Below are 24,065 nucleotides of genomic sequence, written 5' to 3'. Positions count from 1 at the left end.
ACTAAGATTGTCCAGAATATTATTTTTTAATGTGACTTGAAATGATGTGTTTCTCTGTGTGGTTAGGTTTAGTAGAGTCAGGGTTACTTATTCCAATTTGTTTTCAATTTTAGGGTTTGATTTTTTTCTTTTTAATATATTTTGTTAGTTCAAAATTAAAAACTATGAAAAAGAATAATTCTGATAGAAGTTTTACTATTCCTGTCTTGTCGATCATATACCTCTCTGACACCTAAAAATAACCTGTTTTAATAATATTCTAATGTTTTTTTCCCCCTACAAATATAAGCAAATACATTTGTTATATATATATATGTATTATCTATGTCTTCTACTTTTCTATCTATACATACACACATTTGAATATACATACTAATTTCCCATTCTTTTAGAATAACATATGTATGTATCTCCTTGTACCTTATCTATAATTGTTCTATTTATTTATCTACCTATCATCTATGTACTTTATATAAGAGATTATTATTTTTTAAGGTTACATGGTGTTCTTTATGGATGTCATAGTTTATTCAATCACTTTCTTGTTTGATGAACATTTGAATTGTTTCTAATCTTTTTCTATAATAAATAATGCTACAGTAAATAATTTTCTGCATCTGTTATTTTGTTCCTGTTCAGAGGTGTCTTTAGGATCTATTTTGTAGAAGAGAGGGTACCAAATCAAAAGGTGAATTCATATGTAATTTTCTTAGATGTTGTCAGATTCCCCTCCGTAGAAGGGAATTTTGCCTTTCCACCAGCAATGTGTAAGAGGATCTGTCTCTTCACAGCCTTGTTGAAAGACTGTGTTGCCACATTTTTGTATCTTTTCTATTCTGATAAGTGAGAAATGGCAATCTCTGTGTAGTTTTATTTTTCATCTCCCCTGTTACTAGTGAGGTTGAGTATCTTTCCATGTATATGTTTGACCATTTGTATTTATTTTTCTGTGAACTACTTATTCATGTTTTTTGAGTACTTTTCTATCAGTTTAAAATTTTTTTTAAATGTTAAGAACTCTTTCTATTTCTTTGTGTCTTCTTTAATTTCTTTCATCAATGTTTTGTAGTTTTCAGTAAACAAGTCATTCACATCCTCAGTTAAGCTAACTTCCAAGTATTTTATTGTTTTTGATGCTACTGTAAATGGAATTGCTTTCATTAATATCTTTTCAGATAATTCATTTTTAGTATATAGAAACACAACTGATTTTTGTATGTTGATTTTGAATCCTGCAGCTTTACAGAATGTATTTATTAGTTCTAACATTTTTTTAAAGTTTTTTTTGTGAGGAAGATTGTCCCTGAGCTAACATCTGTGCCAGTCTTCCTCTATTTTGTATGTGGAACGCTGTTACAACGTGACTTGATGAGCAGTGTATAGATTCATGCCTGGGATCTGAACCTTCGAACCCCAGACTGCCAAAGCAGAGCATGCAAACTTAACCACTGTGGCATTGGGCCAGCCCCTGAAAGTATTTTATTGAGGTCATATTGGCTTATAACATTGTGTAAATTTCAGGTGTGCATTATTATATTTCAGTTTCTGTACAGAATGCATCGTGTTCACCTCCAATAGTCTAGTTTTTATGTGTCACCATACATATGTTCTCCTTTACCTCTTTCACCCTCCCCCCACTCCCTTCCCCTCTGGTAACTACCAGTCTGTTCTACTTATCTAGGTGTTTATTTAACTTCCACATATGAGTGAAATCATATGGTATTTGTCTGTCTCTGTCTTATTTTTCCTAGCATAATACCCTCAATGTCCATTCATGTTGTTGCAAATGGCATGATTTTGTCTTTTTTATGGCTGAGTAGTATTCCATTGTGTATGTGTGTATATATATATATATACACACACACACACACACACACACCACATCTTCTTTATCCGTTCATCCATTGATGGGCACTTGGGTTGCTTTCAAGTCTTGGGTATTGTGAATAATGCTGCAATGAACATAGGGGTGCATATATCTTTTTCAATTAGTGATTTCATGTTCTTTGGATAAATACCCAGTAGTGGAATAGTTGGACCATATGGTACTCCTAGTCTTAATTTCTTGAGAAATCTCCATACTGTTTTCCACAGTGGCTGCACCAGTTTGCATTCCCAGCAGCAACAGTGTATGAGGGTTCCCTTTTCTCCACATGCTTTCCAGCACTTTTTATGTCTTGTCTAACAATTTTTTTGTGAGGGGTCTTTAGGTCTTCTATATATAAGATCATGTCATTTACAGACAGAAGCAATTTTACTACTTCCTTTTGAATTTGGATGCCATTTTTTTTTCTTGCCTAGCAATTGCACTGCTGGGACTTCCAGTACCATGTTGTAAAGAAGTGGCGAGAGTGGAACATCCTTGCCTTGTTCCAGACCTTAGAGAAAAAGCTTTCAGTTTGTCTCTGTTGACTATGATGTTGCCTGTGGGCTTTTCATATATGGCCTTTATTATATGGAAGTAGTTTCCTTCTATTCCTAGTTTGTTGAGAACTTTTTAGTCATGGAAGGATGTTTAATTTTGTAAAATGCATTTTCTGCATCTATTAAGATGATCATGTAATTTTTATCCTTCGTTCTGTTAATGTGCTTTATCTTATTTATTGATTTTCATACGCTGAACTGTCCTTGCACTCTAGGGATAAATCCTACTTGGTCAGGGTGTATCATCCTGTTACTGTGCTGTTGAATTCAGTTTGCTAGTGTTTTGTTGAATATTTTTTGCATCTATATTCATCGGGGATATTGGCCTGTAGTGTTCTTTTCTTGTGGTATTCTTTGTGGCATTGGTATTAAGGTAATGCTGACCTCCTAAAATGAGTTTAGAAGTGTTCATTTTTTAGAAGAGTTTGAGAAGGATTGGTGTTAATTCATTAAATATTTGATAGACTTCACTAGTTATGCCATCTTGTCCTGGGCTTGGGAGGTTTTTAATCGCTGATTCAATCTCCTCACTAGTTGCAAGTCTGTTCAGACTTTCTATTTGTTATTCAGTCTTTGTAGGTTGTATATTTCTAGGAATTTATCCGTTTCTTCTAGATTATCCAATTTGTTGGTATATAATTGTTCACAGTAGTTACTTATGATCGCTTTAATTTCTTGACATTCATAGTAATGTCTACACTTTCTGATTTTATTTATTTGAGTCATCTCTTTTATTCTTAGTGTGAGTAAAGATTTGTAAATTTAGTTGATCTTTTTAGAAAAACCAACTCATTGTATGTTTTATATTTTCTATTTGATTTCTGCTTTCATCTTTATTATCTTTATTGTTTCCTTTGGTCTGCTAACTTCAGGCTTAGTTTGTTCTTCATTTTCTGGTTCCTGAGATATAAAGTTAGGTTGTTGATTTGATATCTTTCTTCTTTTTTAATATTGGCATTTATCATGATGAGCCTCCCTCTTAGCACTGATTTCCTTTGCCGTGCATAAGATTTTTAGTTTGATGTAGTACCACTTGTTTATTTTACTTTTGGTGTGAAGTCCAAATAATCTTCACTGAGACTATCATCAAGGAGCTTACTGCCTGTTTTCTCCTTGATTTTTTATGGTTTCAGGTGTTATGTTCAAGTCTTTAATACATTTTGAGTTAATTTTTGTGTATGGTGTAAGATTGTGGTCCAGTTTCATTCTTTTGCATGTGGCTGTCCAGTTTCCCAGCACCATTTATTGAAGAGACTGTCCTTTCCCCATTGTATATTCTTGGCTCCTTTGTTCTATTTCTGTGAAAAATACCGTTAGAATACTGATGGGGATTGCATTGAATTTGTAGATTCCTTTGGGTAGTATGGATATTTTAACAATATTAATTCTTCCAATCCATGAGCATGAAATATCTTTCATTTATTGGTGTCTTCTTCAATTTCATTCATCAATGTCTTATAGTTTTCAGTGTACAGGTCTTTCATCTTCTTGGTTAAATTTATTACCAGGTACTTCATTCTTTTTAAAATTTTTAAATTTTAAAAAATTTAGATAAATTGCTACATAACATTATACTAGTTTTGGGTATACAACATAATGATTTAATATTTGTGTATATTGCAAAATGATCACCACAATAAGTCTAGTGTTAACTATCTATCACCATACATAGTCACAAAACTTTCTTTTGTGATGAGAACTTTTAAGATTTACTCTCTCAGCAACTTTCAATTATGCAATACAGTATTATTAACTACAGTCATCATACTGTACATTACATCCCCACGACTTAGTTTTTTTTATAACAGGACATTTGTACCTTTTGACGAGCTTCACCCATTTCATCCACCCCTCACTCCCCACAACTGGCAATGCACCAATCTAGTCTCTGTATCTAGAGCTTGGTTTTTATTTTTTTAGATTCCACATATAAGAGAGATTATATGGTATTTGTCTTTCTCTGACTGACTTATTTCACTTAACCTAATTCCCTCGAGATGTATCTGTGTTGTTGCAAATGGCAAATTTTTCTTCTTTTTTATGGCTGAATAATATTCCACTGTAAATATATACTACATTTAAAAATTTATTCATCTACCAATGCACACTTAGGTTACTTCCAAGTTTTGGCTATTGTAAATAATGCTACAATGAATGTGGAGGTGCCTATATCTTTTTGAGTTACTGTTTTCATTTTCTTCAGAGAAATACCCAGAAGTAGAATTGCTGGATCATATGGTAACTCTATTTTTAATTTTTTGAGGGACCTCCATACTATTTTACTCAGTGGTTGTCTACATTAGTTTGAAATCTCTTATTCCTGTTACTCTTCTCCTCATACTTCCAATTTTAGCTAACAGCATTCTTTCTTAGGGTTGATTTTTTTCCACTTAATATATTTAGCATTTTATTTTTGGTTAGTCAGTTTTAATTAATATCTGTTTATTTTCTATGAGGCAGTTAATAAACTTAATACATTTCCCTCTCTTAAATTTATTTACATTTTGTTAGCATATATACCATTTACATATTATACTTTCGTTAGTATATTTATGTATGTTTTAGTCTTAGTTATATGTTTAAACGTATTCAATACTCATCATGAGGGTTTTTTCCCCCTCTAAGTTTTCATCATTTGTCTCTTATTTGTATACAGCTTGTTTATCTTAGATTCCTCAGTTTGGGATCATGTGTACAATAGTCCCTATTATCTTCTGTGTTCAAAAATGCTTCTCTGAAACTTGATATGTAGGAGAGAAATTGCCTGAGTATTAAATTCTTCTTTTACTTTCTTTTCCTTTGAGAATCTTGTAAATTTTGCTCCCCTGTTGCCCGCATTTAAAGTTTCTCTTAACAAATCTGATATCAGCCCAAACTGATTCTGTTTCTTTTGTGAGTACTTTGTCTTCTTGCTTGGGGGCCTAGAAGATTTTTACTTTATTTTAAATAAAAAAAATTAATCAAGATATACCTCAGGGTTTACCAAAATAGGTTAGTATTCCAAAGTACAGGATGGCTTTTATAATACAAAGGTTAAAGTTTTATTTCAAGATAGTTTATTTTGTATTTTATTTTTATGCTATAGTTTTAAATATTGGCTCTCTTCATTATTTTTTTTAATTTAGATACTCCAATTGTACATATATTGAATATTCTTGTTCTATATTTTATTACTATCACTTTCTCTGTAATCTTTTTTAATCCATTTCTTCATTTATGTCTCTGTTTCTTAAATTTTTATATATCACATTTCTCTATTGTTGATCCTATCTATTCTGCCCTGTACATATTATAATTTAATGTTAATTTCTCAGTTGATTTGTCCTTTTTTTTCAAATTTTTTCCTGAATTATGTCATCTTCACTTCATACATTCCTGTTATTTTCTCAATTTTATTATAAGTTTTTGAATTTCTCTCTCATTGTATTCTTTCATATCTGTAATTGCATGCTTAATTGTTTAAATACAATTTATTTAGGTCAAACTTCCACACAATAACATACATCCATTTTAATGTAGAGTTTGAATAAGTTTTGACAAATGTATACAGTCTTGATCCTATAAATTCAAGGTATAGAATTTTTCCATCACCACCAAAAATTCTTTCAATCCCCTGTGCAATTCTCTTATTCCCAGAACAACTGACTTGCTTTATATTATATGGATTAGTTTTGCCTTTTCTAGAATTTTATATAAAGGGAATCATGTAGTATGTTCTCTTTGAAAGTTTTGGTCTGGCTTTTTAGTGAACATGTTTCTGGGGTTCACCCATGTTTTTCAACATACCAATTCTTCATTCCTTTATATTGCTGCAAAATATTCTATTTTATGGAGCTATCATGATTTGTTTGTTTCTTCATTTGTTGATGGGTTTTATTCCTGGGTTTATATTTTTCATTTTCATATCTACTTTTCATTGGATCTCCTGACTGTCAATTGTAGATCCTATGCAGTGAGAATATAACTTTCTTAGTTTCTCATTGTAAGGATTTCCTCTTGATTGTTACTGTGAAAGAGTTTATTTAATATGTAGCACCCTTTTTACTTTGATATGATATCTTTTGATTCTTAAAATTTTTGTTTGTTTGGACTCTATCTTCATATCGTCATGTACTGCTTTGTTTTTCTTCATCACTTAAGGCTGGTATAATTCTGCCTTATAAGGTGCCTACCAAAGATAGCCACTTTTAGTTCCATGCACATTCTTAGCCTTTTCTTTCTCTTGCAACACCCGAAGTCACTCTTCATTAATGCTCTGACTTTCCAGTCTTTGAAACTTGTAATGGAGACCTCTCTTTGTGGAGAGAAATACCTTAATTGATTTATATGTTCCAACACTAGACATCAAGTATATATCAAATATATATAGCCATTTATACCCTCTTGTGACCATACTCATCTCTATTAATCCTTAATATTAATTTGGTTCTGTTTTGAATGCTTTTAGTTAGCTTTTGAACTAAAACAAAAGAACAAATAATTTGTTGAGGAGCTGGCCCCATGGCCTGGTGGTTAAAGTTATGCATGCTCCGCTTCAGTAGCCTGGCTTTGCTGGCTTGGATCCTGGGTGCAGACCTACTCCACTCATCAGCCATGCTGTGGAGGCATCCCACATACAAAGTAGAGGAAAAACTGGCACAGATATTACTCAGGGCTAATCTTCTTCAAGAAAAAAAGAAAAGATGAGGATTGGCAATGGATGTTAGCTCAGGGTGAATCTTCCTCACTAAAAAAAAAAGGAATTGAATAAAATATAAATAACAGAATAAATTATTGTCCAAAGTTTATAACATTGGATAAGCTGGACGTGTTGCCAGCTTGTCATTTTATTTCAATTTTTCCCTGTCTAGAAATGTCATATTCTCCTTATAAAATTTTGAATTATTCAAGTTAGTTATTTAACTTTTTGTTTGAATCATCTTGAGACAACTTCACTTCAATACTTAAGTATGTATATAAAAGCCTATTAAGATTGGAGTTCAGCAATGTTTTCTCAGATGGTTTATCAATATATATATAGTACATTAAAATAAGTGTGGAAAGAATAAATGAGCCCTCATTAGAATGAGGAATAAAGATAACATAGAGGAAAACTATAAACTTCAATACGAATTCATGCTCTTTAGAAGAAGAAAGTAACTTTTCTGCTATGCTATAAAGTAGCTAGTAATCCAAGTACACTCTTTAATTCTAAGTACTTATATAAAACATTTTATGTGTACACTTAATTTTACTGGCTACTGCAATATTATTCTGTATTCTGGTGATAAATCCATCCAGTAAATTTTATTTCAGATATTTTTTTTTAGCTCTGGAAACTTCCTTTAATGTTTCCCCCCCAACTTTATTGAAGAATAATTGACAATTATAATTGTATATATTTGAAGTGTACAATGTGATGATTTGATATACATATACATTATGGAGTTATTACTAATATCAAGATAATTAACACATCTATCACCTCACAAGGTTAAATCTTTGTGTGTGTGTGTATAGTGAGAATGCTTAACCACTCAACCACTTTCAAGTATATATCTCTGTAATATTAAATGCAGTCTCATGCTGTACATTATATCTTCAGAACTTATTCTTCTTAGACTGAAAGTTTCTACTGTTTGACACTCATCTCTCCATTTCCTCCTCCCCCAGCTCCTGGCAACCACTCATTCTATTATCTGTTTCTATGAAATCAGCTTTTTTTTTTATTCCATATATAAGTGACATAATACAGTATTTTCCTTCTCTGACTTATTTCACTTAGCATAATGTCCTCCAAGTCTATCCATGCAAATTTCAGGGTTTTATTTTTTATGGATGAATAATATAGATACACACCACATTTTCTTTATCCATTCATCGATCAAAGGACATAAGGTTTTTTCCATATCTTGGCTATTAACAGGTGTGAGATGATATCTCTTTGTGGTTTTGGTTTGCATTTCCCTGCTGATTAGTGTAGTTGAGCACCGTTTAATGCACCTATTGTTCAGTTGTATGTCTTTTTTTGAAAAATGTCTATTCAGGCCCATTTGTTAAGTTGGATTATTTGCTTTTTTGTTATTGAGTTGTATAAGTTTTTAAAATCTTTTTAATGTTAACCCTTTTTCCGATATGTGGTTTTCAAATATATTGTCTTATTCTGTATGTTGCCTTTTCAATTTATCGGTTGTTTCCTTTGCTGTGCAGAAGCTCTTTAGTTTAATATAGTTTGGTATAGTTTGCTTTAGCTTTTATTGTCTGTACTTTTGGTGTCTTGTTCAAGAAATCATTGGTGAGACTAATGTCAAGAAGCTGTTTCTCTATGTTTTATTCTAGGAGTTTTACAGTTTCAGGTCTTGCATTTAAATATTTAATCCATTTCAAGTTAATTTTTGTAAGTGGTATGAGATAGAGGTCCAGTTTCTTTTTTTCTTTCTTTTTTTTCCATATGGATATCAATTTTCCCAGCATCACTTATTGAAGAGACTGTCCTTTCCTCATTGTGAGCTGTTGGTATCCTTGTCAAAAATTCGTTGACCAGAGGCTGGCCTGGTAGTATAGTGGTTAAGTTTACGTTCTCCACTTTGACAGCCCAGGGTTCATGGATTCAGATCCCAGGCGCGGACCTACACACCACTCGTCAAGCTATGCTGTGGCAGTGCCTCACATCCAAAATAGAGGAAGATTGGCACAGATGTTAGCTCAGGGACAAATCTTCCTCAAGCAAAAAGAGGAAGATTGGCAACAGATGGTAGCTCAGGGACAAATCTTCCTCACACACACACAAAAATTAGTTGACCATATGTCCATTGGGTGAATATTTCTGGGCTCTCTATTCTATTTCACTGGCCTATGTGTCTGTTTTTATACCAGTATCATACTGTCTTTATTACTATAGCTTTATAGTGTAGTTTGAAATCAATAAATGTAATATCTATATCTTTGTCCTTTTGTCTCAAGATTGCTTTGGTTATTTGGGGTATTTTGTGGTTCCATATGTATATTTTAGGATAGTTTTTTTTTATTTCTATGAAAAATGCCATTGGAATTTTGGTCAGGATTGCGTTGAAACTATAGATTACTGTGGGTGGCAGGAACATTTTCACAATATTAAGTCTTCCAATCCAAGAACATGGGATATGTTTTTATTTATTTGTATCTTCCTCAGTCTCTTTTATTAGTATCTTACAGTTTTCAGTGTACAGGTTTTTCACCTTCATGGTTAAATTTATTCCTAAGTATTTTATTGTTATTGATGCTATTGTAAATGGAATTGCTGCTTTCTTAATTTCTCTTTTAGATAGTTCATTGTTAATATTTAGAAAAACAACTGATTTTTGTAGGTTGATTTTGTACCATGCAAATTTACTAAATGTGTTTATTGGTTCTAAGAGCTTTTTAGTGTAGTCTTCAGGATTTTCTATATGTAAGATCATGTCATGTGCAGAGTTAGTTATCTTCTTCCTTTCTGATTTGAGTGACTTTTCTTTCTTTTTCTTGCCTAATTGCTCTGGCTAGGACTCCAGTCCTATGTTGAATAGAAGTGGCAAGATTGGGTATCCTTGTCTTCTTAATCTTAGAGGAAAAGCTTTTAAGTTTCACTGTTGAGTACGATGTTACCTTTGGGCTTGTCATATGTGACCTTTATTATATTGAGGTATATTCTCTGTACTGAATTAGTTGAGAATTTTTATCATGAAAGGATGTTGAATTTTGTCAAATACACTTTATTGCATCTAGTGAGGTGGTCATATAATTTTTATCCTTTGTTTTGTTAATGTGGTGTGTCACATTTATTGATTTGCATATCCTGGAGCATCCTCGATCCTGGGGATAAATCCCACATGATCATGGTGCACATCTTTTTAATAAGCTCTTGAATTAAGTTTGCTAGTACTTTTGTTGAGGATTTTTGTATCTGTATTCATCAGGGATATTGGCCTGCAATTTTCTTTTCTTGCAGTGTCCTTGTCTGGTTTCAGTATGAGGGTAATGCTGGCTTTTGAAATGAATTTCAAGAGTTCTTTCTTCTTCAATTTTAGGAAAAATTTAGAAGGATTGGTATTAATTATTCTTTAAATGTTTGATAGAGTTCATCAGTTAAGCCATCTAGTCCTGGCATTTTATTTGTTGGGAGATTTTTGATACTGATTCAATCTTCTTTCTTGTTATTTGTTCAGAGTTTCTATTACTTTATAATTCAGTCTTTATAGCTGTATGTGTCTGGGAATTTATCCATTTATTCTAAGTTGTCTAATTTGTTGGAATAAAAGTGTTCATATTAGTCTCTTATGATCCTTGTATTTCTGTGGTATCAGTTATAATGTCCTCTTTGTTTATAACTTAATTTGAGTCATCTATCTTTTTTCTCAGTCTAGCTAAAAGGTTTGTCAGTTTTGTTTATCTTTGCAAAAACCTAACTCTTTAACTTTTGTTGGTTTTGTCTGTTGTCCTTTTTGATTTATTCCTGCTTTACTCTTTATTTCCTTCTGCTAACTTTGGGTTTAGCTTGCTCTTATTTTTATAGTTTCTTGAGGTATAAAATGAGGTTGTTTGTTTAAGATCTTTCTTGCTTCTTAATGTAGGCATTTATTGCTATAAACTTCCTCCTTCAAACTACTTTTGCTCTATCCTATAAGTTTTGTTGTGTTGTTTCCATTTTTAGTTTTAAACATATTTTTGATATCCCTTTCCATTTTTTCTTAGATCCAATGGTTGCTCATAAGTGTGTTGTTTAATTTTTACATATTTATGAACTTTTGAGCTTTCCTCTGTTGTTGAGTTTTAGTTTCATACAATACTGGTCAGATAAGATACATGATATGATTTTAATCTTCTTAAATTTGTTAAGATTTTTTTGTAGTCTAACATATTATATATCCTGGACCATACACTGTGTGTGCTTGAGAAGATATGTACTCTGCTGCTATTGGATGCAATGTTCTATATATATGTGTCAGGTCCATTTGGTATAAAGCATCATCAGGTTCATTATTTCTGCGCTGATTTTCTTTCTGGATGATTTATCCATTGTTGAACGTCAGGTATTGAATTCTCTTGCTATTATTGCATTACTCTCTATTTCTGCCATCAGATCTATTAATTTTTATTGAACATAATTAGGTGCTCTGATATTGGATGTGTTTACATTTAAAATTGTTATATCACATAATGAATTGATCCCTCTATCATTGTATAATTACCTTCTTTCTTTCTTGTTACAGCTTTTGAATAAAAGTCTTTTTTGTATAAATATAGCTATCCCTGCTCTCTTTTGATCACTATTTGCATAGAATATCTTTTTCCATTCTTTTACTTTAGGCTATGAGTGTCCTTAAAGCTTAAATGAATCTCTTGTATGTAGTGTGTACTTGGTTCTTATTTTCCTGTCCATTCAGTCACTCCATGTCTCTTAATTGTAGAATTTAAACCTTTACATTTAGAGTAATTTTTGATAGATAAGGACTTACTATCACCATTTGGATAATTACCTTCTGGTTGTTTTGTAGTTACCTTGTTCCTCAATTTCTTTCTTCATGAAATGATGATTTTTTTTGGTAATGATATGCTTTGAGTCTTTTCTCTTTATTATTTGTGTATCTGTTGTGGGCTTTTACATTGTGATAACTATGAAGCTTTTGTAATACATCTTATAGTTATGAAAGTTCATTTTAAGCTGATAGCACTTAAGTTCAATTGCAATTAAAAGTGTTACAAATTTATTTGCCAACACCTACATTTTATGTTTTTGTTGTCACAATTTACATCTTTTTTTGTTGTGTCCATTAAAAAAATATTGTGGTATGCTTATTTTTGACTCTTTTGCCTTTTAACCTAAATACTTGAGTTCAAAGTGATTTATACATCACCATCGCAGTATTAGAGTATTTTGTATTTGACTATTTACCTCTAACACTGAATTTTATACTTTCATGTTACTTACTAGTGTTCTTTTATTTCAGCTTGAAGAACATTCTGTCAGTATTTTTTGTAAGAGATATCTAGTGTTGATAAATTTTCTCAACTTTTGTTTCTCTGAGATGTTTTTATCTCTCCTTTTCTGAAGGACAAAAGTTACTGGCTAAAGTGTTCTTGGTTGGGGTTTTCTTTGAACTCTTTGAATAATAATCCCACTGTCTCCTGGTCTGCAAAATTTCTGCTGAGAAACCTGCTGATAGCTTTAATGGTGTTCCCTTGTATGTGTCGAGTTGTTTTCTTTTGCTGCTATGAAGGTTTTCTCTTTTGAGAGTTTGACTGTAATGTGTCCCATTGAAGATACCTTTGTATGGAATCTGTTTGGGGATCTTTGGGCTTCATGTACCTGGATGGCTATATCTCTCTCCAGATTTGGGAAGTTTTTAGCAATTATTTCTTTAGGTTTTGTGTCCCTTTCTTTCTCTGTTCTCCTTGCGGCACTCCCATAATGCCAATATTGTTTCACTTGCTTATATCCCATAATTCATGCAGGCGTTTTCTATTCTTTTTCATTCATATTTCTTTTTTCTCATCTGACTGGAAAATATCGAGGGATCTGTGTCAAGTTTATCAATTCTTTCTTCTCCTTAATTGAGCCTGCTTTTTAAGCTCTCCATTGAATTTTTCATTTCACTCATTGTGTTCTTCAGCTCCAGAATCTTTATTCTTATGGTTTCTATCTCTTTTCACATTTTTGTTCATGCATTGTTTCTCTGAGTTCATTGAGTTGAATATCTGCATTCTCTTGGATCTCCCTGAGCTTTCTTAAAATAATTATTTTGAATTCTTTTTCAGGTAACTCATAGATCATTTCTTTGGGGTCAGTTACTGGAAATTATTGTGTTCCTTTGGTGGTGTCATGTTCCTTTGCTTTTTCATGTTTCTAATGGCTTTGCATTGATGCCTGTGCATTTGAGCCTTTTTGGACTGGCTTTGGTGGGGAAAAATTTTCAACTGAAGTTGGTTGTAAGGTGTAAGTGCTGACTGGGTAGAGTGCAGTATCTCTGGTTACTGGAAGGGCACAGTGATGTTGTCTCCATGTCAGTTGAAGTCAATGTTGGTGTAGACTATGGGGCTCTTCTGTGGTCAAGACTGTGGAGGTTCTGTTGGTAGGAGTGGTGGGTAGAACTATTAAGATTCTTCAGAGGCAAAGGTTGCTGGGGTTCTCCTCTTTTCCTTTTATTGCCCTTGGGTGGAAGTTCTAGCTGAAGGGATCCTCTTTGTTCCAGGTCTGGTGCACTGGCACTCAGAGAAGCAGCAGAGCTGGCCTCATAGGATCAGGTGTGCATGGAACTGCCAGAACACCTTGGTCCTGGAGCACAGATGCTCTTTCTTGGTGGTGGCACCAGCATCTGAGATGTGGGCATGTGAAGATCTCTCATTGAACTGGGGTCTGGGTCTTTGGGGATCACCAAAGTGACTGTTCCTAGGGAAGGGGGAAGAGGACACAGCAGTGGCACAGGCCCTGGAATCACAGAGTGCAACAGTGACTTGGGTCCAAGGGGTTGGGTCCAGTAGCAGCCTGTTCTGGGATGGAGGGTCAAAGCCATGACTTAGAACCCTGGGGGCAGGGCACAGAGCAGCAGCAGTGCAGTCTGTTAATGGCAGGTCAAGTTGCAACTTATAACCCAGGGGGTTTTAGCAGAACAGTAGCATCTTGGCCCCAATGACTTTGGGTCACATCCCTGCTTGGGACCCAGATGGTGGGGTGCAGAGTGGCAGCTGTGCAATCCTGGTTATTGCAGGTCAAAACCCTGACCTAGGATCTGGGGGCAGGCTGTAGAGCAGTGGCAACTTATCTCCATTAATGGTGGGTCAAAGCTGTGACTTGGGACCCAAGGGCAGGGTGCAGAGCAGCAGTAGCTCCAGTCACAGACAATGAACTGCTGTGGCCTCTTGTTTCCAGACAGCAGGGCACATCAGCAACTAGGTCCCTTGGGGACAGGTCTCATTGCAGCAGCAGCTCTAGCCCCAGGGAGGAGTTGCAGTGGTGGGGACTGTAGGCAGCTCTGTTAGCTAGCTTTGGTGTTGTTGAAGGCTATGGAATTCTTCAGTAATAAAGTCTGCAAACATCCATGGTGGTAAGACTTGCCAGGGTTCCCTGGCTTTCCTTTTCCCTGTGGGGTGAAAACCCTCTGAGGGAATCCCTCTAGGCAACAAGCTGCTATAGGGGATGTGGTGATGCAGGTAAAATGCTTTCTGTGCTTTTCTGTGCAGCCATCCTTGGCTTTTGAGCTCCACAGGGTTTCTGCTGCTTTGTTGTAGTCCAGAGCTATTTTTGTCAGTATATAGTTGTTTGTTTATTGTTTTTGTTGGGGAGACAGGGTTGGGACCTCTTAACCCTCCATCTTGCTGATGTCACCTCCTCATTTAATGTTTTTTTAATAGTTTTTTTCTGTGTTGAGAGTTACCATCAGTTCGATCATAATGTCTATTTTTTCCTTTAAATCCATGAACATATTTATAATAGCTCTTCTAAAGGTCCTTATTGGCCAATCCTGATATTTGTGTAATCTCTGGATGCATTCCTATTAACTGTTTTTTTCCCCTGGTTTGGGGTCATATTTTCCTATGTGCATGTCTAGTATTTTTTTTATTATATACTACTTACTATAGATTCTATGGTTTTGAATCTTGATTGTGTTTTCTTATTTTGAAAAGTACTGCTTTTTGTTTTTGAAGGTGTTTACTTTATTTTTGCCTCAGCTTTGTCCTGTTGAAGTTTGGTTGGGGCTTTGTTAGTCCACACCTAGATTAGTCCTTTCTTTAGAGCTAGAGGATCCCTACTCCTAAAGTGTGGCCTTTTTGAGCTCTCAGCTAACCATTCTGGATATTAGCAAGTTTTCTCCACTGTGGAGGATTGGGAGCCCCGTGTCTCCCATCACCTTGCACTATCTGTAGTCTCCACTCAGCTCACAGCTCCAAAATAATTTTTTTCCCAGACTTCATTCTGTTTTGTACTGTTTATTGACAATTTAGTATTTTTTCAAAGACTTAAAGGACTTTATGCAAATTTCAAGTGCCCTGTCTATGCTGATACCTTAGATAGTTTCTGTGCCACAATTTCTACTCACCCTATTAGACCCAAACCTTAATCTCTGTCTCTGAAAAGAGATTCTTTGTCTATACTTGAACTGTACTTCTCTTTACTACCAGGAAGTCACTCTGAAGAAGAAGACCAAGGTGAATAATGTGTTTCTCTTCTCTAAGGGATCACAGTCATATGCTGTTTCCATTGCCCAAAAGTATGTGCTTCCTGTGTTTTGTCTAGTTTTAATTTTTATTTATTATCACAGTTTGTATACTTAGCCTTTATAGTTCCTAGTACACATGCTAAAAAAGGAATATATCAGAAACTCAGATATATATTTTTATAACAAGGAGATATAACAATTTTATGTAACCTGGAGGAAGGGTCATATGCTTGTTCAAAGTTTCCAAGGTATCTAGGTTACCTTTGGGCTAAAACCATATCCTTTTGCAGGACAGAAAATGGATAACAGAAGAGATAAAAGTTTTCCTGTGCATCAGGAGTCAGGCTCAAATGTCCAATCTCAAATTTAAAAACATGGAATTGTTCATTCTCACAGACATAGTGGTAAATAGATTCCTTCATTATTTTATAAAATTATACTTAAGATAATTCTTTAGTTATAAGTATGTATCATCATTTTCTTTTTATAATTTAAACTTTATTGTCATCTATAACTGCTGCAGAAACTTGCAACTAGAGTTAAAAGCATTTGTATTGCCTATATTAAACAATAAATTAAGAATTCCAAACCAATAAGCCAATGATAATAATCCTTATTTTTATTGTCACACCAAATTTATTTTATCATTATAGTTTATTGTTCATTTTACCAGATTTTAAGCTTACAACATTAACATAATTTGAGGAAACATTGAAGACTATTGAAATATATATGAAAAGTAAATAAGTTTATGTAATGAGGTAAGAAATGTCTCATCATTTTTCAGAGATTTCACAGTTCATATATTTCTCAACTTAGTTTGTTCAAGCATTTCTTGTATATGTGAGAAGAAAGATACGGCAGTCAATAGTAGGTTGATGTCTGTATACTAAGACCAGAAAGACCAAACACCTTAGAAAAACTGGACTTGATTAAATTTAAAAACATGGCAGTAAGTATAAAAATAACACATACTACCAAGTATTTTAAAATTATATTCAGCATACATTTATTAATGGAATTTATTAATATGCATTGATTTTAACTTTTACATTTTAAAATTTGGCAGCTAGTGTAAATGACTTTGAAAACTTTTAAAAGTGGCAAGTGTAGTTGTTCAAAAGTCATTCAGAAACTTTTGATGTTAAATGAGTTGTTATTTTTTGTTGCTCATGCAAAAAAAAGACGGAAATAATGACAATAACAGAAATGATCAAAGGTATAATTCTTGAGTAAAAAGACCAAGTTGTCAAAGCAAATAAAGACACATCTCATCATTTCCTACAAGTTCTTAAGAACATGTTTCTCTGTTGTTGATTTAGGCATCTATTTTTTCAGGTCAGGGAACAAATGAGTTGCTTATTAAAGTGTGGCCAACCATGGCTTTGGGCTTAAGGTCCAGGATCTGATGATCTCCAAAGGTCTATATTTGATTTATCTTGAACCAGAAACCTATTAACAAAAAAGACAACTTATCTTCTCCCACACACTCAACATATATTGCTAAAACACAGACAGAATAAATGCAGTAAACTCTTACAATCCATTAAGGGAATAATGGAAACACATGGGAGTCTCACTGGTCTATAGCAATTCTAATATTCCACTGGAAATTTTGGAAGATGCCCCTAATATAAGATTAGGAAATTTGGCACCTGTCACCATTTGAAATGTTCCTTGATTAAGTCCTTGTTCTACTCTCTGGAAGTAGTTCCTTAGACAATTGCTCCACCTTCTGCGATGATCATTTTCTGAGATCATCCTCCATAACCACAGCTGAAGAAAGCTGTGTAGAACATGTCTTCCCTGGAAACTGAATAGCTTTGAGCCTGCCTGCTGTCTGTAGAAACTTTGGGATGCAGAGGTCTTCTTGCATGTTAATCAATTATAATCTCTTAAATCTAGACTGGCAGTGATTTTGCCAATAAAGCTCTCACAAAAACTTTGTGAGTTTTCTGTAAGTTTTATTTTAGTCAACTTCATTTGTCAAAATCTGTGCACACTCAAAATTATTTTCAAACCAGGCCTCTCTCTAGACTTAACTAGCATACTTTGGGCATATCCTTTTTTTGTGACTATGCCTTTATTAATTTTTCTGTGAGACATCTTTTACAGCTTGAGGAACTTACTAGGAATCCCTAAAGTCTTTTAGAAGAATTAACAAATGATGTAAAAAAAAAAAGACACATCATGATTTGTTCTTAGCCTGAAAGTAGTTTCTTTATGGAAGTTTCTGGATTTGATGTTTGTCTTGAAGTGTGTTTTAATGTCCACTTATTTGATCTGAGAACAAACAGTCTCATTTTCAATCTTATAAGTCCTAGAATATCTGGGCTCTTTATGCTCCTTTTTACTTTGATTGCAAACTAGCCAGTACTTTACTAAACTATTTCTTTTACTGTTTGAATTTCTTTTTATTTTTAATTGTGGTAAAACACATAATATATAATTTACCATTTAACCAGTTTTATGTGTACAGTTCAGTAGTGTTGACTATATATACCTTGTTGGACAACAGATCTCCAGAACTTTTTCATCTTGCAAAACTGAAGCTCTAAACCCATTAAACAACTCCCTATTTCCCCTCCCCACAGCCCACAGTAACCACCATTTTACTTTTTGTTTCTATAAATTTGACTATGTTAGATACCTCATATAAATGGAATTATACAGTATTTGTTTTCCTGTGACTGGTTTATTTCACTTAGTATAATGTTCTCAAGGTTCATCTATATTGTACCATATGACAGTATTTCCTTCCTTTTTAAGGCTATTATTTCATTGTATGTATATATCACATATTGTTTATCTATTCATTCATTGATGGACATTTGTGTTGCTTCCAACTCTTGACTTCTGGGAATAATGCTGCAGTGAACATGAGTGTGCAAATATCTCTCTGAGTCCCTGCTTTCAATTCTTTTGGATAAATACCCAGAAGTGGGATTGCTGGATCATATGGTAGTTATATTTTTAATACTTTGAGCAACATCTATCCTGTTTCCCAGCAGTTGTGCCATTTTACATTCCCACCAACAGTGCACAAGGGTTTCAGTTTCTCCACATCCTCATCAATACTTGTTATTTTTTATTTTTGTTTTTTATAGCAGTCATCCCAAAGGTTGTGAGGTGATATCTCATTGTGGTATTGATTTGAATTTCCCTAATGATTATTGATGTTGAATATCTTTTCATATGCTTCTTGTCCATCTGTATATCATTTCTGAAGAAATGCATAATGCTAAATAATAGCAGTTATGGAAGCATCTTTTATTTATTCCTGACTTTAATGAGAATGCTCCTATTGTTTTATATTAAGTATATTTCCTTTAAGGTTGCCTTTTTCAAGTTTCTTTATATTCCTTACCAATTAATATTGAAAAAATCATTCTCAATCAATCATAAAAACTGAGATTTTTATATGGTTCTTCTCTTCAGTCAATGTAGTGAGTTAAATATAGAGCCGTCTTTGCATCTGGACTAAATCCTATTTGAACATGCTGCATTTTGAAATATACAACTTCATTTAATTTACTATATTTATTTTGGATTTTTGCGTTTATATTAATTTAATAGTCATTACTGCTATTCTCCAAATATTTGTCTCTCCACCTTTGGACATATGGAAGTGAACTTAACTGACTTTTTTATTGTGGTTTAAAAAAACATGTAACATAAGATTTACCCTCTTAGCAAACTAAGTGTACAGTTACAGTATTGTTAACTATAAGTGTACAGTTACAGTATTGTTAACTATAAGTACAATATTGTACTACAGATCTCTAGAACTTTTCTATGTTGTAAAGTTGAAACTTTATACCTATTGAACAGAAACTCACCTTTTCTCCCAACCCCAGTCACGGCACCCACCATTCTACTTTCTGCTCGTATGAACTTGACTACTTTAGGTACTTCATATAAGTAGAATCATGGAATGTTTGTCCTTCTGTGACTGGCTTATTTCACTTAGCATAAAGCCCTCAAATTTTTTCCATATTGTTTCATATGATAAGATTCCTACTTTTTAAAGACTGAATAATATTTCACTGTGTGTATCACATTTTCTTTATCCATTCACCGTTGATGAACATTAAGATTGGTTCTATATCTAGTGGTGCCTTTGTCTAGCCTTGTTATTAGGGTGGTGTTGGCCTCATAAAATGAGTTTTGAAATGTACCCTCTTCTTTTTTGGGGGAAGAGTTTAAGAAGTATTGGTATTAATTCTTTGAATTTGGTAGAATTCATTGGTGAAGCCATCTGATTCTGGACTTTTCTTTCTTGGGAGATTTTTGATTACTGTTTCAAACTTCTTATTTGTTATTGATCCGTTCAGGCTTTCTATTTCTTCTTAATTAAGTTTTGGTAGGCTATCTGTTACTGGGCATTTCCCCTACTGCTTTTAATTTTCTCTTTGACTTTGACAATTTAATTTTATAATGTGCCTCAGTGTAGAACTCATATGTTCTACCTATTTGGAGTCCTGTAGGCTTCATAAGTCTGGATGTCTATTTCCTGTCTCAGATTTGGATATTATTTCTTTGAATAAGCTTTCTGTCTTTTTCTCTCTCTCTCCTTGTGGAATATCATAATGCATATATTGTTGCACTTGATGATATCCCCTAAATCTCATAGGCTTTCTTCACTATTTTTCATTCGTTTTAATTTTTTTAAAAGATTTTAAAATTGTTTTTTCCTTTTTCTCCCCAAAGCCCCCAGGTACATAGTTGTATATTCTTCGTTGTGGGTCCTTCTAGTCGTGGCATGTGGGACGCTGCCTCAGCGTGGTTTGATGAGCAGTGCCATGTCTGTGCCCAGGATTCGAACCAACGAAACACTGGGCCACCTGCAGCGGAGCGCGCAAACTTAACCACTCGGCCACGGGGCCAGCCCCCATTCTTTTTAATTTTTTATCTTCTTGCTGCATAGTTTCAAATGACTTATCTTTGAATTAGCTGATTTTCTTTGGATTGATCAGGTCTGTTGTTGAAACTCTCTATTGAATTTTTCATTTCATTCATTGTATTCTTCAAGTTGAGAATTTGGTTTTTTTTTTTTAATGGTTTCTACCTCTTTGCTGAACTTCTTGTTTTGTTCATATATTATTTTCCTGTTTTTGTTCAGCTGTCTATCTGTGTTCTCTTGTAGCTTGTGCTGAGCTTCTTTAAAATAACTATTTTGAATTCTTTGTCAGACAATTCATGGATCTCCATTCTTTGAGATCAGTTCCTAGAAATTTGTTGTGTGCTTTGGTAGTACCATGTTTTTCTGATTTTCCATGTTCCTTGTGGCCTTGCATTGATGTCTGCACATTTGAAAGAGCAGTCACCTTTTCCTGACTTTAAAGGGAAACAACTTCATCTGTGGGTGAGCATGAAGGTGCTGGCTGGATGGGGTGCATGGCAGCACAGAGTCTGATGCCAGATTGTGTAATGAAGATTTAGGGTGTGCAGGGCTTTTGGGTCTAGAAGCATGTGGCAACACTTGGTCTAGGGCGACTTATAGTGGTGCTGGCCTGGGTACTGCACAGTGATGTTTGGTCTGGAGGGGTGCACAGGCTATAGGGAAGCTCAGCAGCTTGAGCTCCATGCAGCTCCATCACCTTGGGTCTACATCAGTGAAGGCTGTGGGGGGTCCATGGTAGTAGCAAGTGCTGCTGCGGTCCTCAGTGGTCCATTCTTCTGGGGTTCTCCTGTTCTTTATTCCCCAATGGGGAGAAGTAACAGCTGAGGACCTTCCTCTTGACACTAAGCTATGCCAGCCTGGGAATGGAATGATGAAGGTAAAATGCTTCCTACACTTTTTTATGTGGCCATCCTTGGTATTTGTCATCCACTGGGTTGCTGCAACTTCTTATTTGTATTCCAGAGTACTCCCAGTGCTGTTTTGTCCATGGATACTTGTTAAATCATTGTTTTTGTGGGACACAAGGACTGGGACCTCCTGGTCCACCATCTTGCTGATGTCACTTCTCTATTATTCAGTTTCAAATGGCTTTTATTCTCAGTTGTATATAATTGTATTTATATGCTTAGTGTATCTTTCAGTTAAATGCAAGAAGAATTAGAAATACTGTTATTAAATAAGCTATGTGGAGCATAAAATGATAATTCTGCTGATTTGCGTGTTGTAAATTTACTTAGCACATAAATATCAATGTTTGAATGGAAAAGCAATGATATTTATATCCAGTTGAGCTTTACACTTAATGAGAATAACACTATTATAAATTTTGAATGTTAAAGAGAAATGCTTGCAAATAGCAATATAAAATGTACTCTCTTATCTCATTGTTTACAAATGAAAAATAAATGTTGAAAATAACCTGGTGTTTGTTTTTATGTCAACTTAAAAGACTTCAAAATATCAGCACATAAAGCAGAATTTAGCTTTTTTATGCAACTTTATATTGTTAAATTTCAATTTACAGTAATATATATTTGAATCAAAACAAAAAATAACATACATCTTGAAAATTTTGTTCATAAATTGTGCTTCTTCCTATATAATTGATGTAAAATAAATAGAGGACTTTACTTTTAATAAGGAAAATGTAACTTTTGTCATTGCACGTGTAATGAATATTATCACGGATTATGTTTAAATCTGAATTGTATAATATTCAATGGTGATCCAAAATTACTTTAAATTAAACTTTTGTAATTTATATACCTTGACAGTATAAAAATATAGCCCCAAATTCTTTGAAACTTCCAGTCAAGAAGTGTAGTCTCTGTACCCTCCTGTTGAGTTTGACTAGCTTGTAACCATTTCCCTGAATAGAATACGGTGTAAGTGATGCTCCATGGCTTCTGCCTGGCTCATTTGGAATGCTCAGTCTTGAGAAGCTCAAGCCCCAGGGAGCCCACATATAAGATCCTCTGATCAACAGCCTTAGCTGGGGCAGACATGTGAGTGATGAAGACTCTAGCTTACTTTCTCCTTTGAGTCACAAAACTTTTTAGTTTGATGAAGTCCAATTTATCTGCATTTTCGCTTGTCACTTGTACTTTTGGTGCCATATTCAAGAAACTATTGCCTAAGCTAAGGTCATAAAAATTTACTCCTATATTTTATTCTAAGACTTCTATAATTTTAACTCATATTTATGTCCACAATCCCCTTTGAGTTGTATATAGTGTGACACTGAGGTCCAACTTCATTCTTTTGCACGTGGCTATTCAGTTGTTCACAGCACATTTGTTGAAAAGACAATTATTTTCTCCCTACTGATTTTTTTAATGTCCTTTTAGAAAATCAATTGATCATAAGAGTTTATTTTTGAACTCTTGTTTCTATTTCATTGATCTCTATACCTGTGATTATTCCCAGTATCACATTATCTTGATTATTGTAGTAAGTTTTTATATCAGGAGGTAGGAGTTCTCTGACTTTTTTTTTTACATTCAAGATTGTTGTGGGTATTCTAGGTCTCTTAAATTTCTATATGAATTTTAGTATCACCTTATCAATTTCTGCAAAATAGCCACCTAGGATTTTTATAGGAATTAAATTAAATCTGTAGATCATTCGAAGTGTATTGTGATCCTAACAATATTAAGTCTAACAATCCATAACCAGGGCATGTTCTACCATTTATTATATCTTGTTTAATTATTTTCAATGATGTTTCTTAGTTTTAAGCATACAAGTCTTACACTTATTTTGTTAAATTCATTCTTAAGTATTCTATTGCCTTTGATGCTGTTGTAAATAGAATTGTTTTCTTAATTTTATTTTCTGATTGCTCATTGCTAATGTATTGAAATACAATTGAGTTTTGTAACCTCAAACTTTGCTGAATTCATTTATTCTAATAGGTTTGGGCTTTCTTGGGGTATGTGTACTCCTTAGGATTTTCTATATACAAAACCTGCAAGTACAGATAGTTGTATTTCATTCTTTCTAATATTGACATCTTTTATTTTTCTTGCCCAATTGCCCTAGCTAGAAACTCCATTACATTTTGTCTTTTATTATGTTAATATGGTTCAGTCCTTATTAAACCAACCAAGTATTTCTGGGGTTGTTGATTTTCTCTGTTGTTTTTCCCTACTCTATTTTACTTATTTTTGCTCTAGTCTTTATTATTTGCTTCCTTCTGCTTTCTTTGGGTTTACTTTGTTAATTGACTGTGGCCTCTCTTCTTTTTCAAAATAGATGTCTGTATGGGTCGCCTGGTGGCACAGCAATTAAGTGCACACATTCCACTTTGGCGGCCAGGGGTTCACTGTTTTGAATCCTGGGTGCGGACCTATGCACTGCTTGTCGGGTCATGCTGTAGCAGTCATCCCACAAAAATAGAGAAAGATAGGCACAGATGTTAGCTCAGGGCCAGTTTTCCTCAGCAAATGGATGAGGATTGGTGGCAGATGTTAGTTCAGGGCTAATCCTCCTCAAAAATAAAATAGGTGTTTGTAGCTATAAATTCTCCTCTAAGCATCACTTTAGCTATATCCCATAAATTTTGGTATGGTGTGATTTTGTTTTCC

General features: G+C 33.9%; 1 protein-coding gene across 19 annotated transcripts in view; it reads left to right on the top strand.

The window, feature by feature from the left end:
• Nucleotides 1-24,065, top strand: part of CCDC7 (coiled-coil domain containing 7) — a 460,046-nt gene that overhangs the window by 202,397 nt on the left and 233,584 nt on the right. For 2 of the 19 annotated variants that reach the window (XM_070255449.1, XM_070255455.1), the window contains 2 exons: nt 15,538-15,626; nt 15,866-15,979. The exons of 15 other annotated variants lie outside the window; for them this stretch is intronic. In XM_070255449.1, the coding sequence (XP_070111550.1) occupies nt 15,538-15,572 (35 nt within the window). In that variant the 3' untranslated portion in view covers nt 15,573-15,626; nt 15,866-15,979. The remainder of the gene's footprint in view (nt 1-15,537; nt 15,627-15,865; nt 15,980-24,065) is intronic. 2 more of the 19 variants (XM_070255448.1, XM_070255451.1) reach the window with 1 other exon arrangement.

The sequence above is a fragment of the Equus caballus genome, chromosome 29 (genome assembly GCF_041296265.1).
Source record: "Equus caballus isolate H_3958 breed thoroughbred chromosome 29, TB-T2T, whole genome shotgun sequence".
In the NCBI taxonomy this organism is placed as follows: Eukaryota; Metazoa; Chordata; class Mammalia; order Perissodactyla; family Equidae; genus Equus; species Equus caballus.
This window is presented reverse-complemented; position numbering and strand designations above follow the sequence as displayed.